This window comes from Notothenia coriiceps, unplaced genomic scaffold (assembly GCF_000735185.1).
Source record: "Notothenia coriiceps isolate Sejong01 unplaced genomic scaffold, NC01 NC01_scaffold00008048, whole genome shotgun sequence".
Taxonomy (NCBI): Eukaryota; Metazoa; Chordata; class Actinopteri; order Perciformes; family Nototheniidae; genus Notothenia; species Notothenia coriiceps.
In genome coordinates, this window is record NW_011340749.1 from 1 (window position 1) to 15,241 (window position 15,241).

Sequence of the window (15,241 nt, forward strand, 5' to 3'; positions counted from 1 at the left end):
AGTATTGGACTACAAGATATATGCAAGCCTGTACAGGTAGAGTTATTTAAAGCATAAATGAGTCGGTTGGGTTCTGGAGGTGTGGTTACAGCAATTGTGCTTGGTTGGCGTGGCCTGTGCCTGGTGGTGGGGCCCAATGTGATATCTTTTCATGGGGCCCAAAATCCCTGGCGGCGTCCCTGTGTGCAGGTGTGTGCAGGTGGGACCTTGCATGGCAGCCCTTGCCTCTGTATGTGTGTGTGACTGGGTGAAATATGACTCGTATACATTTAAGTGCTTTATGGTGTCGAAAAGACTGAAAATAAATGCTATATGAATGCAGTCCATTTAAGATTCTTGAAAAAAGCTAGAGTACAGTACGCCATAGAAACGTCATTTTGCAGCGTGTCATAAAATAAATAGTTGAAAATAATTGTAGGGTATACCATTTTAAAAAAGTGAAGCGTCAAAGTGCAAATTGGAGAAATGTTGTACCGTTTTAAAATAACCTTTGAATAAAGATGTTCCAACAGTCGAGCGTATTGAGCATCTTATTATTACATTTAAGTGAATGTATTAACTATTTATAATTATGTTGCATATTTTTTAAGTGCTTCGGAAATCTTTTGAGGGCCAAACATTCAAACTCAATATGTCTTGATGGAATACACAAATATAATAAATAAAGTGAATACATTTAAAACGTTTTATTATATTACTCCGATACAAAAATATTATAACATATTGTTAAGCAGATACTTGATAATCCACAATCAGCAAAGGCAGTAGAAAATAATTCACAACTCGAAGGCTCAAAATGGAGGAGTGTTATCATTGACTTACTGGCTGCTTTAAAGTGGATTTACGCACCATGGCCAGCTACTTGCAAAGTATGCACATTTGTGTCATGATATGTGGGGCATCACTTTTTCAAATGCTTTATTGCCTTTGTGACCTTTGTAATAAATATGACATAAAACAAGTTAACTTACAATGATGAAGCGGTAGCAACAGAGCCGAGACCAAGAAATATCAGCGGTATAAGAAATTAAATAACATACAAAATATCAGGAAATCAAATAAAAATACATATTAATTATTCAAGTGCGTTTTCTCTTAAAATAAAGGCAAATATTTGTAGGCAATAGAAAATATATCCAGCTAGGAAAAATAGTTTATCAATGATTCCTTTTTTCCATTGAAATATTATTACAAATGCATAGGCAGTGCTTTGTACATTAAATGATCTTACACAGTCATGTCCCTAGAACGCGTGGCTATAAAATCTGCCCTGTGCTACCCCTGATCCGGGTCGGGCTCCGTCAGCCCGATGAGGGACTCCAGGAGGAAGGTGCTGGACTCGTACTGCGGCAGGTTCACAGAGCTCAGCAGCTGCAGGTGGAAAAAGCTGTCGGGGTGCCTGTGAAGTTTAAAAGAGCTGTGCAGAGGTCCAGAGGTGTAGTCGCTGTCGAAGAACTCGATGTCGGAGTCTGAAGCCAAACTCAGGTCCATGTACCTGCCGGAAAAATAGTCCAGGGTGGGGGAGGGGGAGCTGGGGAAGCCCTCCAGAGAGTCAAAGAAGTCTAGGTTTCCTGTCTGCCGTACTTTATGGTTTAGCTGGCTGCACGCAGAGTAGTTATTATTTTCACACATGCTGAGGGGAAGTGACAACCCTCTATCTAAATCAGGGAGGTCCTGACTCCCATCGAGGCATCCTCCCGCAGAGTCGGAGGAGGAGCAGGAGGATTCGGTCATGTCGCTGCTGCAACTGCTCTCCTCCACCGACAACCGTTCTTGGGGGAAGTGAAATGAAGGCGTTGTGGGCATGGTGAGAGGAAGGCCGTCCTCCGAGGTGAAGCCGAAGGGGCAGCTCTGGTCCTGTGCGCTCTGCCCCGGATCGGCCTCCTCCTGCTGCCCGTACACTTCCAGGTCCTCTGGGAGTCCCGTCTGCTCCTCTTGGCTCACTGATTCCTCCTGCAGTCGCCTCTCCATCTCCAGCTTCATGACGGTGTGGATGTAATGAGTCTGCACACGTCTGGAGTTGAACTCGATGCGGCCCTGAGAGTTCCCACAGCCGTCCGTAGTGCAGCCACACGGGAAGTTTAAGCGGTCCTCCTGTGAGTAAAAGACAGGAAGTTAAAGTAAGGCTGCAGGAATACACAGTATTAACACCACGATGAATAGTTTACCATCAGAGAGGGGGATTGAATGTGTTTTAAATTAAAAGGTGATTTGCAAGATTCCAATTAAATTACTGCAGTGATAAGCAAAATTATAGCACGCATTTGGTGAGTGATATGTCTAAAATCCTCAAATACAGCATGTTTTTTGTACGAGAGAAAGTCAATATGATTTGACAGGCATTTGTTTGTTTTAATAATAAATTACAGGACCAATGTAAATAAATGTACATATATCAATTTAAAAGTGTGAAAATGTGGTGCACCCTTTAAAAAAGAGTTGATTGACAAATACATGATCAGAAAGCCACATTGTTGTGAATATGTTTCTGTCTCTTTCTTTGCTACGCTTGATGTGAAATACGGGGATCTGTACTGTAAAAGGGATCCGCATAGTAAGCTGTAGCTTCAGTATGTACATGTAATGATTATGCTGAATTGTTAATAATAAATAGTTATTTGAGTAATTGTATTTCTTTTTATTTTATTATCCATAAATATGTACACTGTTTTTTTAATTGATAGATATGTTGTTAATGCTTAAAATCACAAGATAGGAATGATGGTGTTTGGCTAATAGACATTAAACTTAAGACAATAGATAAATTGCTTTCCTAAAGTAAATATCAAAATTGCTTCAACACACGTTTTTTGTAATTCATATGAGATGCTTAAAACTAGAACCGCCAACGGGTCAATTTTACCCGCAGCTGTTTTTTGATTGTAGGTCACTTTTCCTGAAAGTGTGTTATGTAGCACCCTCTGTTGTTAGAAATTGTCAATATGAAGTCAGATTGAAAAAATCGCCCAAAAAATTGCCATTTATACCTATACCCGCCAGCGGGTAATATTTACCTTATAGAAAATGCAGCGTAAACATGACGCGTTGCTATAGCAATGCCTTGTGTCTACTGCGGTCCCATATAGATAGATAGATAGATTGAGAGAGAGAGATAGATAGATAGATAGAGAGAGAGAGAGAGATAGACCGATAGACAGATAGATAGAGAGAGCTAGAGAGATTTGTACTTAAACAAAACACAAGTCTAACACCAAGCGTTTAAATCAGCAGTGGTAGCAATATTTTATACTTCATGCTATCTGCACAAACTATATCATATGAAAAGTTGAGATTCCACAGACTCTATTGGTATAAGTTTCATCCATGTGCGATCCAAACTCACTGTTCTGTATGATAAATAAAAGAACATTGTACCTTGAAAATCAATAGCGGGTAAATTTGACCCGTTGGCGGTTTTAGGTATACAGCGACCTCTGGCGGTTCTAGTGTTAAAGGTGGGGTAGGTAATTCACTTCAGAAACACTTTTTGTTATTATTTGGTATTTGTCATTAAATGCTTTGACAATAAATACATAAAAAAAATTAATCTGTGGAAGCCGTGGCGCTGTAAAAAGCACGACCAATCATCTGAGCCGGCCCGGCTAAAATGATTGGATGGCCTGCCTGCCTGTCAGCCTTCCATCTGTGCACAAACTTATCTCGTGCCCTCATTGGTCATGTGCGCGTTTGTGTGTGTTGGAGGAGGGGCTCTGAAAGGAAGGGGCAGATTTTCTTTGGCTGTGTACTTTCAAATTCTAGCGCACTCGAGCTGGTTTCTCCATTCTTACCTACCTTTAACAAGCTCAAACTGCAAAGTTGAAATATTTTTTGTCTCATTCATGCAGCATAAAGTGTGCTGGGGCCGCTCTATGCTTTTAGTGAATGAAGTCGTGTTTTGGTCTCAGTGTCGTACCTGGCACTTGATCCCTGCCAGGCTGCAGGCGCAGGTCTCCGGCTCACAGAAGCCCTGGCAGTCACAGCCACAGGCCTCCCTGGAGAGCCGCAGGGCGTGCAGCTGCCTCTTCTCCTCCCGGTCCACGCGCTTCACCCCCGCCGCCTGCAGGAGAGCCTGCCGCTGCCTGGAGGAGTATGGCTGGAGGAACCCTCCGTCCTCCAGCTCTGCATCACTGATGGGGACGTCTTCCTCTGGGACCTGCTCCACTGTGAGCCGGTCTGCCTCTTCCTGGTCCATGGCCCCGCTGGTGATCAACTGCAATCAGAACAATAGATACAGTTAGGAGGCTGCATGCAATGTGGTGGTGCAGGAATGAGTCCTAAAAACCTGGAATGAGTTAGCATTATACCAATTTTGATTCCCTCCTCTCCAAGTCAACTGTGTTTTTTAATGTGTTTTTGGTGAAAGGCCCGAAATAAATAAGTAGACAAGATATTTTATTTATTTATTATCATTATTTTTTAATACATAAATCCTATTATTATTTATTTCATTTAAGTTTTGCCAGTTCTGTTCAACCGTCCAATATTTTGCACATTTGTAGACACGCTGACTTTCATCCACTTTCCATAGCAATACTGCACATATTTGATTAGATTTTATTATTATAAGTACTTAGCAATAGTATACTTTTAAACGTATAATAGTTTCAATTGTTTTTTTAAAATTTTTGGGTTGTTTTTCATACTTTTTGTATCTTCTTTAACTGTGTTTATGTATGCACCATGTACAGCAAGGCAAATTCCTCATATGTGTTAACTTACTTGGCAATAAGCCTGATTCTGATAACATGGTGTTATAATGTGAAGTTTATCCAACTGAACAAAACGTCTAAGTATTATAAATGTTGGTTTTATTTTCTGCAATATTCCAAAATCCAATCAACACAAATCCCATTACTTATTTTTTGAGGTACCCCTTATGATGTCAACTTCCTTGTCCGCCTATAGCACATCAGCATTGCACCACTCCATGCAGACCGATGTAGAAAGTGAGTACACTCACTTTGTGTTTCAGCGCCTCCAGCCTCTCTCTCCTCCGCCTGTCTCTGAGCCTCTCTCTGCGCCAGCGCCGTCGCTCCAGCGCATGATCAGCCATCGTGTATCTCCGCAGGGTGCTGTGCGTCTGCACCATGCCCAGGGTGGCCCCCCCGTGGCTGGGCACGCTGGTGAAGCCCTGACAGCGGGGGAAGATGAACACCGTCACCTGGTCAAAGCGCACGTTACTCTGCGGGCCTGCACTGAGCTTCGTCCTCTTCAGGATAGACCGAACTGCTTCAAATAAGGAACAAACAAAAGTGAGGCACTGCAGATACTCATGATACACTATGAAACAGGCCCCTTGTCAAATTAATTAGTCCTACATCATCAAAGATTATCACAGTGGTGCGTTTATGAAATCCTGAAGAATTTTTTTTTCGCAGGCCTCTACTATATAAACAAACAAAAAAAAACAGAGATACAATTCTTGATACATTGAAGTAAATGGGGGCTGCATTTAACAACAGTAAAACTTGATCAAAACAGCCGTTTAGAAACTCTTACAAAACAAACTACTTTCTAATTGTTGCAGAAGTGATTGTTCTGTTCTTGTGAATGTTTTGTGAAGTAATGAGCAAATGAGTATTGGGTTATACTGCACAAGTTAAGTGAGGGTTTGTGAACAGATGTTTTGATATAGTTTTTCCCCCATTTACTTCAACTAATCAAGACTTCTGATTATTTGTCCAGCATGGAGGAACACTAAAAACGTATTCACAAAAACTGCATAACAAGGGATGATTAATGATATACAAACGGTCAGGCGGAGTATTCTTTGAATCTTTAGTGCATTTCCGAGAAAGGATACTTGGACTTGATAAATACAGCTGAGCCACTGAACTTTGACACGTGCTCTGTGTGCTGTAGTTTTCCAAGTGGCCACTAGGTGACACACTACAGGTGCCTCAGTGAAGTGGCTTGTCTCAACAAAAAACATGTTGGGAGGAAATACCAGGCAAAGGGTCTATGGACAGATGAATAGAGACAAGAAGTACTGCCGTGTCCAAATGAGGTTTACAAGATCCTAATTCATCTGACAGTTTAGTCTTCAATATTTATTAGATGACTGTTTTGTTTGAAAGTTTTTCTTCAAACCTTCACACATAACTGAGGCCGAACTCTAAAAGTCAGTAAACAACAGAGACCAGCTGACGGAGCTCATCTCCGCTGCTGTGTGTCTAAAGAGTTCCACACTGGGGCACTGTTTGCACCCTGACTCAATAGTGAACAGAAAACAAGCCTGGAGCTGTTGTACATCAAGTGCACAACAACTGCAGAGTATCTTGTCCTTGCAGGCCCTCGTTGCAGCTTTGTGATATCTTAATAATGCCATTTGATTGACTTTTTTTTAAAAGGATCTTGCTATTCAAATTTAATTCCACAACATCCTATTGCTCAGGCAAATGATCTTCTACCCAACCGGACAGAGGCGGGTCATTCTCTGTGCATTATCTAGAAGGTTAGTGTTTTCATATCGGTGCTGCTGCGGGCTGATAAGAGACACTCCTATTAAACACTGAGGGGATACAAAGCCAGATATGGACGAGGTTTGCATCATTTGAAAATGGAGGGGGGGGGAAATGATTGGTTGTTGGTTTGACTTACTGGGTAAACTGGTGGGCGAAGAAGGACTGTGAGGTGTGAAGTCCTGGCTGTCGGAGGGGCCGCTTTCCCCGTCGGACTCCCACTCTGAGGAGGCAGGGGAGGAGAGGGAGGACGGGGGAGAGGAGGAGGAGGAGGAGGAGGAAGAGGAGTAGCAGGGATCTACCTCCGCAAACTTTCTCTTAAGGATGCCTCGCATTGTTTGGTCGTGGTGGATGATATACATTCTGTGTGAACATAAAGAAGAAGGAGCATTGGTTTGAATATTTACCGCACTGTGGTTAAAAATACACAATCCAACAGGCAAAAAACAAGTTGCAATAAATCCAAAGAGCATTCCTAACCAAGCAACATAAGATCAGACTTTATGTAAATCAACAAATAGCAATAGCAAAAAAATAATAACAATGCTGTGTTCCCTGCTCTGTTTGACAGAACAAATATACAGGCAAATCAAATGAAATGATCGCTGTAGGACTGAAAGGTCTTCCTGGTGAGAGCTGCAGGTCGAGCCGGTTTCAGGGCATGAGTTTGTTTAGGCTAATGACATCTTGATAGTTGTTATCTCACAAACTGATGTTTTATTGGTGTACAAATATGAACAGCACTCCTAACTCTCGCTTGCAAACCAGCTGGCACTTTAGAGAGTAAAACAAAAAAGATTAAGAAGGTCTTTTGCTTTTCTCCGCAGAGTAATTAACATTCCAATGATTCCTCAAGTTTTTTGTGAAGAAAACGTGGAAACGGACCGTCCAATGGCTGCATGCTGAGGGCTGGGGGGGTGTAATGGTTCAAGTGGATGCTATTTTTGGATGTGAACATGGAGAATAAGTCTAAATATGAATACATTCAGGGTTACAAGCTTAAGCAAGGCTGTGCAGAGCCACTGAGTAAAATACCTAAGCAGAGTGGTGTTACAGTGAAATAAAGAAAAGCTGTTGTGTTGTTCAAAATAGTCTGTTAGATAGGTCAAGTTAGCAGAATATGTTTAAAGCTGTCATTGAAGTCATTTTGGACGTAGTGACCTATGAGCTATTGAATATCATGCCAATAGCTATTGTTTAGTTTTTGGTATATTTTCTCTTGGTCCATAAAATATCAGATAATACTGAAAAGGCAAATCACAATTTCCCTAAAGCTACTTGCAAATGTCTTATTTTGTCCGAACAACAATCCAAAACAACAATATTCTGTTTTATTTAAGTCGACAAAAAAAATATCCTAACAAAGCTATTTGTTTTATTTTATCTGTATCCCTAATGTAGCAGACATAGAAGTAATGTTGTAATTACGATATTTCTGGTAACATTTTCCTCATTTCGTGCAGCCATACTGTAAACTCCAGCATGGTCCAATACATGACAGTAATACATCAGCTGACCAGGATTTAGACTGACTTCCCCTCGAGTCCCCTCGAGCTTATCTTTACTTTCATAAACAGAAATTACACCAGGTCAGGAGTCTGGTCAGAAAAATAAAATAAAACACTGTCTACTGTCTACTGTCGTCTGCCCTGACAGGCCGTCGCCTTGCCACAACTCAGACTCATTCTGAGTCCACAAGACAAGGGGCCTCTGATTGTATGTAGTAAGCAAATAGTTCAACCAGTCAGTGTGTGTGTGTGTGTGTGTGTGTGTGTGTGTGTGTGTGTGTGTGCGTGTGCGCGCGCGTGTGTGTGTGTGTTGTGTGTGTGTGTGGGTGGGTGCACTCAGAGTGAGCAACTTCCTGGATCCATCAGCAAATAAGCGGTGAAACAAGATACAACTTCTTGTGTCATTTTACTGTTTACACAGTAGAACCCTGTGCCTGTGCTGCATAAGCATTTAGATTTAGCTCTACTTAAAAAACATATGCATGGCTCCCAAAAAGACAGCCTATCTAATGAATGTTGCATAATTGCAGTGTTATTTTATTTGCCTTTTGTTCCAATTATATCACATGTATTACTGTTAAAATCTGACAGAGTGGAGAGGCTTTACTGTATCCGCTGAGACCACATCAATAATTTAAAGGTTCAAAGCAGCAGAAGCACAAAGTGTACGTGCACTGTGCGATACAGGAGGGGGGACTATACTGTATGTACTGAAAAGCTAAGACAAAAGACTGCAGTGCATTTTTATGGCAGGGTTGGGCAATATTATCAATATTATAACAATATTTTGATATGAGCCTAGATATCCAGTTCGTAGTTTGCATATCGTAAAATGGCACAAGTGTTTTTCCTGGTTTTGAAGGCTCCATTAAAATTTGGTAATTTAATGTTCTACTTTGTATTATTGTTCATTACTCACTAAGTCATTATAACCATATTACTGATGATTATTTATCAAAAATCTCCTTGTATAAATAATTAAGCCCCCATAATAGATCCTACAATATCGTCGCAATATTTCGTGATATTAGGTAAATAAATATCGTGAAATAAAAAACGATCATGACGTAGAATATAAGTAGCCAATAATGTCACTATTGTATTTACACAATTTAAATCCCTACAGGAATGTTGCACGGATGTCAGACCGAGTTTTCATTGGAGAAGTGCACAAGTCGTTTCCTGTTTGGCATAATAACAGTCATTAGATAGCTGACCTCTTCACCTCTCGGGGAGACACACGGCGACCATGTCAGCTATGACAACACTGTTTCCCTGTCTTTACAGCAGCAACACCAGCAGCCACAGTCCCATTCAACAGAGACCAAACGGCCTCTGCTCCTTCACAGCAGCACATACACACAGGAGACCGTGTCGTTGTGATAGGAAGTTGTTTAAACAGTAGTGTACAACTTTTAGACTCTTCATAAAACGGTCAAGTTCTACAGTAACGGTGTATAGGTTGCCAGTATGTCCCATACTACTCTATACTAGATAAACATATCACGAAGTTATAAACATAAAATATGATAACCCAAGCCAAAACCACAATAAATAGTGACAGTCTATAACGCTTAACAAAAAAAAGACTGTGATGTGTTTTTTAGTTACTCACCACGAAGTAAATTACAGCATAATAACAAAATAAAAGCTTGAATTTGACACGAAGTTATTGGTCTTGTCCGCGGTCCCGCCAGCTGAGCATTGTGTGTCCCTCTGTGTTTATGTGGAGCTACACCGTAGTACCACTGTGAACATGGGAGGACTGGCTGGCAGCAGCCAAAGAGACGAGTGCAGCAAGATAGTAACCCCCGCTTGGAAGCGCCATAGACTTTGCAGAAAAGTACAACTGTCAGAAGAGCTTGCAACTTTATTGTTTGAGTACGAAAAGTCAGAGAAAAAGCTAAAAGTATCAAATAGACGCGATAGCCTACTTCATTAAACAGTCACAACGTAGTAACTGTTAAAAAAACAACACCACAACGCTCTCATAAACACAAATACTAGTATTGGTACAACGTCGTGCATTCAAACCAAATGACTAAACATGATATACAGCTCAAACACGAGGAACGTTTTTCAACGGTATACTTTAATATATATTTCTAATACTTGTAGGTAGGAAAATCATATTGTTAGCCGGTTAACAACTACTCTGCCAAACGAACCCGGAAGTGTCTGGGAGCGGGAATAATCTTGCTCCACATAGTCCTTTCTCCTGGCTCTCCGGACTGTATTGACGCAGACGGTGACACACACAGAGGCAGGAGACGCTCTTCTGTCACTGCTGCCCACACACAACACTGTTGTGTTGTGTTCACACTTTATTGTTACAACCAGTGATATGGGGGTAAATTAATAACTTATAAACGTCCAGCTGGTGATTATCAGAAGTCGATCTGCCAACATTGTACATGAGTTAAAACAAGTGGACATTTTTACTGTATTAGCATTTAACTTTGATAATTCTCTTATTTTATCTAATAAGAAAATAAACAATTTCGAGGGAAGATGACATTTTTTGAGACAGTTTTGATTTCATAAAATGTTGGAGGGTGTAGTATTGTCACACTAAAGTAGACATTACTTTTAAAAATTCTCTCCTTCAATTTCTCCTCTTTATATTTAGTCATGTAACGTTTTTTCAACAATAATTCAAGTAGCAGAACCAGGCCGCAATTCATTTAGGATTATAAACTTGAATACTAATTGGTAAGTGGTTTGAGTTCCTCTATCAGAAAACGTAAAAAGCAATTTAAAATCTGGATTATTTTGTCTGGTTAACAATTTCCGTGGTGTTTACTATGCAAAACATCCAGTATTTAGTGACACTAAAATCAGCTGAACACAGTTTCTGGTAACTTTCAAATCCTCATTGTCTTTCATTTTTCAGAAAGAGCAACTTTCAGGTTAAAGACACCTGTGAATAAATGTGTAGGAAAATGATGAATACACTAGATTTTGAAAAAAATATACAGAAATTTACACTACAGTGACATCTGGCGTCGTTTTTGTAAGAAATGTTCACTTCCGCATAAAAAAGCCTCGGCACGTGACCTCCCGCGTGTGACGTAACACGGGGGACATAAGGGGGAGAGCGGCCGGTGTAACGTATTAATAAACATGGATCCCAATGCTAGTTTCAACACAGAAGACACAGAAGAAGTTGAACATGAATATTCGAATGCATATGACGGACCACAACCTTATAATTATGAGCCTGCTAGGCATCCAAGAGACCAGGAGCAGCCAAGGATTAGAAGAAATAACGGCCATCGGAGAGAAATTGAGCTGTGGTGTGAGGAGAACCAGTGGAGAACTGGGCAGCTATCTTGGTGAGTGACCGGAGTTAGCTACAGAATGTTAGCTAACGTCACATCACAACATTGTAAAGTTAACTATCATATATCAGGCTATAACTAAAGTAGCATTGATAATATAGTAACGTTACTGGCAGGACTGTTTATACTGATCCATAACAGAAACTAATGCGCAAGTATCAGCCGTATCTCGCGTTACCTAATGCAACTCCACACTACGGTGCTTTGTACAGGAGGAGAGACGCGAGATACGGCTGATACTTGACGATCTGGCGGAGAAAGGTTGTGGAGCCTCCGTTCAGGGCCGGCCCTTGGCATAGGCAGTATAGGCGAATGCTAAGGGCGCATCAATCAATGGGGGGCGCCAAAATTATTATTATTATTTTTTTTTTTAAGTTAGATTTTTTTTTAATATTTTTTATTTTTATTTCATAACAACACAATTTCCCGATTTTGGATCAACAAAATACATCTTATTATCTTATACCAACAGAACTACGCCTATATTGCGTACAGCGCCTATAAACTATGGCGTACCCCCTCCCCAAATCAAGTTGGGGGGTACGCCATAGTTTATAGGCGCTGTACGCAATATAGGCGTAGTTCTGTTGGTATAAGATAATAAGATGTATTTTGTTGATNCACGTACCAACAAGTAACACCACGCCTACCCAATCCTACCAACATGACCAATATTTAGAATTTTCAGTCAATCTGGCATGTCAAATCGCACACCTATTTGTCAAAAGCAGGGACGCGGCCACATAGTTCAACCAAAGTAGGTCTAGCCTTTTGCCCTTTCAGTCAAAAATCACAAGACAAAGATACAATGGATAAGATCTCAAGACAGTGTGTGGCTCAAGAAGACCTAGGTAATATCAATCAAAACCTCAGAACAGCACCCCACTTAATGCCAAAATATGACTGGCTGGCTGTACATGTACACGAGGAGTTCTATTTGTCACAAACACCGAGAGTTACAAAAGTAAAATATGTAGTGAAATTGTGTGGTTGCTCAAGGGTGGGGCTGTGATTCGGCTATACACCTCCGCCGCGTAGTAATAAAGTTGAGCGCATACATAGTGAGACCTACAGTACAGAGACCTACAGTAATTTGACCCTATGGAAAAGCTGTGTTATTTATGGCGAAGAGTGAGTGTCATTTAAAACAATGTATGATGAGAGAGGTTGTGCACGAAAGAAAAAAAATCTTAAAGTTTTTTTTTTTTTTTTATCTTATCACTGAGAGCCCTCTTTGCTCAAGGGCCCCTGCCCAGGTTGCCCATATGGTTAATCCGGCCTTGGGCATTCCCTGTGCACTGAATTCCATAACTATCCCCTTTAATGTTCTAAACATTCATTGAAAGTCTACATTGAAACCAAGGAAACTGACTGTCCTGCTTTAGACATGAACACCACGAGTAAACCTGCATTCAGAATAAATGGACTACAAACCCAAGAATACCAACTCTTAAAGAAATGACTGCAAAGATGATGACAGTGTTGAGAGGAATCATGCTACTGCTACTGCTGCTGCTAGTGATGAAGGCAAACATAATGACTCACTGCTTTACCAATCCTCTAAAATAGAAACAGCTGGGCTATATTTGCCCTTGCGACCATGGTGACGGCTGTCAAAACATGACATCAGAGTCTATGTATAAAGGAGCCAACTCATGTACAAATGACATTTGTATGAGTGTAGCAGTAGTAACAATTCAGCGAGACAAAAACAAATAATGTATACTCAATCACCCAATATTATGAGGGCTAGTTCTGTCGTTAAGGAAGTATTTTTCACGAAAACAAAACTGAGCAGCATGTGGCTTCATTTAGCACCTTACATTACTATCTGACTGGAAAGCAATAACCCACCCCCCAATGCAACGCTACCTGATACTTCCTGTTATGCCCAGGACAACGGAATGGTGATCTTAAAAAGAGGGGTTATTTTCTAGAGATAGTATCCACCAGGAAGGAAGGAGGAACTGGGGCACAGTAGTTTCACATGCCTGAAGCTTTGTCTAACTCTGTCAGTTTTACTGCTGTATGTGGGCCATCGCTGGCACAGCTTGACTGAGAAAACGGGGCCACAAGAGCCAGTAGCACAATCCTGAGAGGCTGCCATAATGTAGGTTAACTAGAAGTTATGTAACATGGACTCTGGACAGAGAGCACTGTAAGGGTTTACACTAGCTGTCCGCAGTTTGAGCAGATACAGAATAGAGACGGATGACACAGGATGGGAGAAAAGGAAATAAATCAGGTTAGGAATCTGGGTTGGTTATGCTGCCTTCTCTTGGTTTAGTAATTAGTCATTTTGGTCCTAGTGGACAAGGATTTCTTTTGTCGATTAGTTTTTGATTAGTTTTCATGCTGAGTGACTTATATCCAAAAAGCAAATGAGCACATATCTGGTAAACATACGATTTAAGGTTGTACTTTTTCATGATATTTTTGGAGAAACTCAGTTTTACAGGTCTGTCGAGAATAAAAATACAAATGTCTTTATTCCAGGACATTCCTAAACTTTGATGGCTGCTTGAGAAAGTGAATAAATACATTATTGTGCTAAACTAGAACTGACCATTGCAGTGGTACTTTCCATGACTAATCTCCTCCTCTGCTGCACTAGTGTGGTCCGATCAAATCTCCTGACACATTGAAGCAGACAACAACGTCACATAAGGAACAGGAAACACCAACTGTGTTGCATAAATGTATTTTCGGAAAGGCAGCATGATTGTGCTATTAATATCAACGTAGCCTGAAAGTCCTCTTTGAACGTGTGTTATGAGTATTTCTGAGAGGATACACTGTCTGGATGTACCCTCAAGATGCATCATTTACTTGAAATACCCTTTTCACAACACGTCCATGTTTGAGAAATAAATTTAAAAAACAACGTGCTGTTTCACTATGACCTCTCTGGTGTTTACTCCCCACCCAGGTCAGTGGAAAATAAATACATGTGCACACGAGTGCTCCCAGCCAAAGTGGGTCACACTCTCATAATAAAACACTTCCAGTGAGTGCAGAGGACGGGACGAGCAGCCCTTCCTCTATACAAAGTATTTGGACCAACAGGTATTGAGGTGCAGTTTTTTACTCCAACTGAAGCACTGATGTGTATCAAAACAAGGGGTCAAAGCTCAAGAGTATTTTGGACATGTCTGTCTTTTCGTCCATCTGGCTCTGTTTGTCTGTTTCTCTAAAGCTGAGCTTCATTTTGCTCCAAGTCAAGGACACGGTGTAGCCTATGATTATCTTTAAAAGCAGAGACACTGGAATGTTGATCCAGTCGCTTTACTTTTTCTCACTCAGTATTTTTCCCAAAAAACACTGACTTGACAGTTTGAGTTGTTCATAATGAGCATGTTTGTGCAAAGGCAACATTTGCTCTTTTTTTCCTAATGCCAATAACTGTTAACATGAAATACAATAGAAACAGGAAAGCAGGGAGGAGGCTGTACACTCAAATGACATAATCCTGCCCATCTGCAGCTTCTCTACAGTTTCTAGGAAATAAGGCGTGTCTGACTTAAATCACCATTTTGGATGAACACCAGTGAGTCATGGTACAATAATGTGAAAAAGAATACCTGGCAGCATTAGTCACTTTTTAAAGAAGTCTGATCACCATTTGTATTAGACCTGCCAGAAACAAAATACCAGACATTAAAGAGCATCTTGCAGGTTTTTATTTTTTCTACATTTATGCTTAAACTTGCTTGAAAATTACAATTAAAAAAGTGAATGCAGGATTTGATATGTTTTACGAGACATAAGGGCAGGAATTCAGAGGGAAAGGAGCAATTTTGAGCTCTGCTCTTAAAAACGGCTTTTTTTTAAGGTCATGCGTCAAACGCGTCATATTACATCACACAGGGGACACATCTCCGCTCTCTGACCGCGGGTATAGTAGAGTTACGTTGAGTAGAGCGGTTGTGTT

General features: G+C 40.7%; 1 protein-coding gene across 2 annotated transcripts; it reads right to left on the reverse strand.

Annotated features, from left to right (window-relative positions):
- Positions 1-671: 671 nt before the first annotated feature.
- On the reverse strand, positions 672-9,684 carry LOC104944405 (cysteine/serine-rich nuclear protein 1-like). Of its 2 annotated transcripts, none has more exons than XM_010769929.1 (5): positions 9,585-9,684; positions 6,601-6,824; positions 4,961-5,226; positions 3,914-4,210; positions 672-2,094 (listed from the first exon to the last, which is right to left on the reverse strand). In XM_010769929.1, the coding sequence occupies exons 2-5, from the start codon at positions 6,821-6,823 to the stop codon at positions 1,276-1,278; spliced, it is 1,605 nt and encodes a 534-aa protein (XP_010768231.1). In that variant the 5' UTR covers position 6,824; positions 9,585-9,684; the 3' UTR covers positions 672-1,275. The 2 variants fall into 2 exon arrangements, with proteins under 2 accessions (XP_010768231.1, XP_010768230.1); XM_010769928.1 differs by having other exon boundaries at positions 4,961-5,229.
- Between the last annotated feature and the right edge of the window lie 5,557 nt (positions 9,685-15,241).

Excerpts from the sequence above, each read along its gene's own strand:
- LOC104944405 (XM_010769928.1), bottom strand. The coding sequence starts at position 6,823 with ATGTATATCATCCACCACGACCAAACAATGCGAGGCATCCTTAAGAGA. Across the intron at positions 4,211-4,960 it reads TGGAGGCGCTGAAACACAAA|TTGATCACCAGCGGGGCCAT; the intron begins GTGAGTGTACTC and ends TTCTGATTGCAG. Across the intron at positions 2,095-3,913 it reads TGGCAGGGATCAAGTGCCAG|GAGGACCGCTTAAACTTCCC; the intron begins GTACGACACTGA and ends TTTTACTCACAG.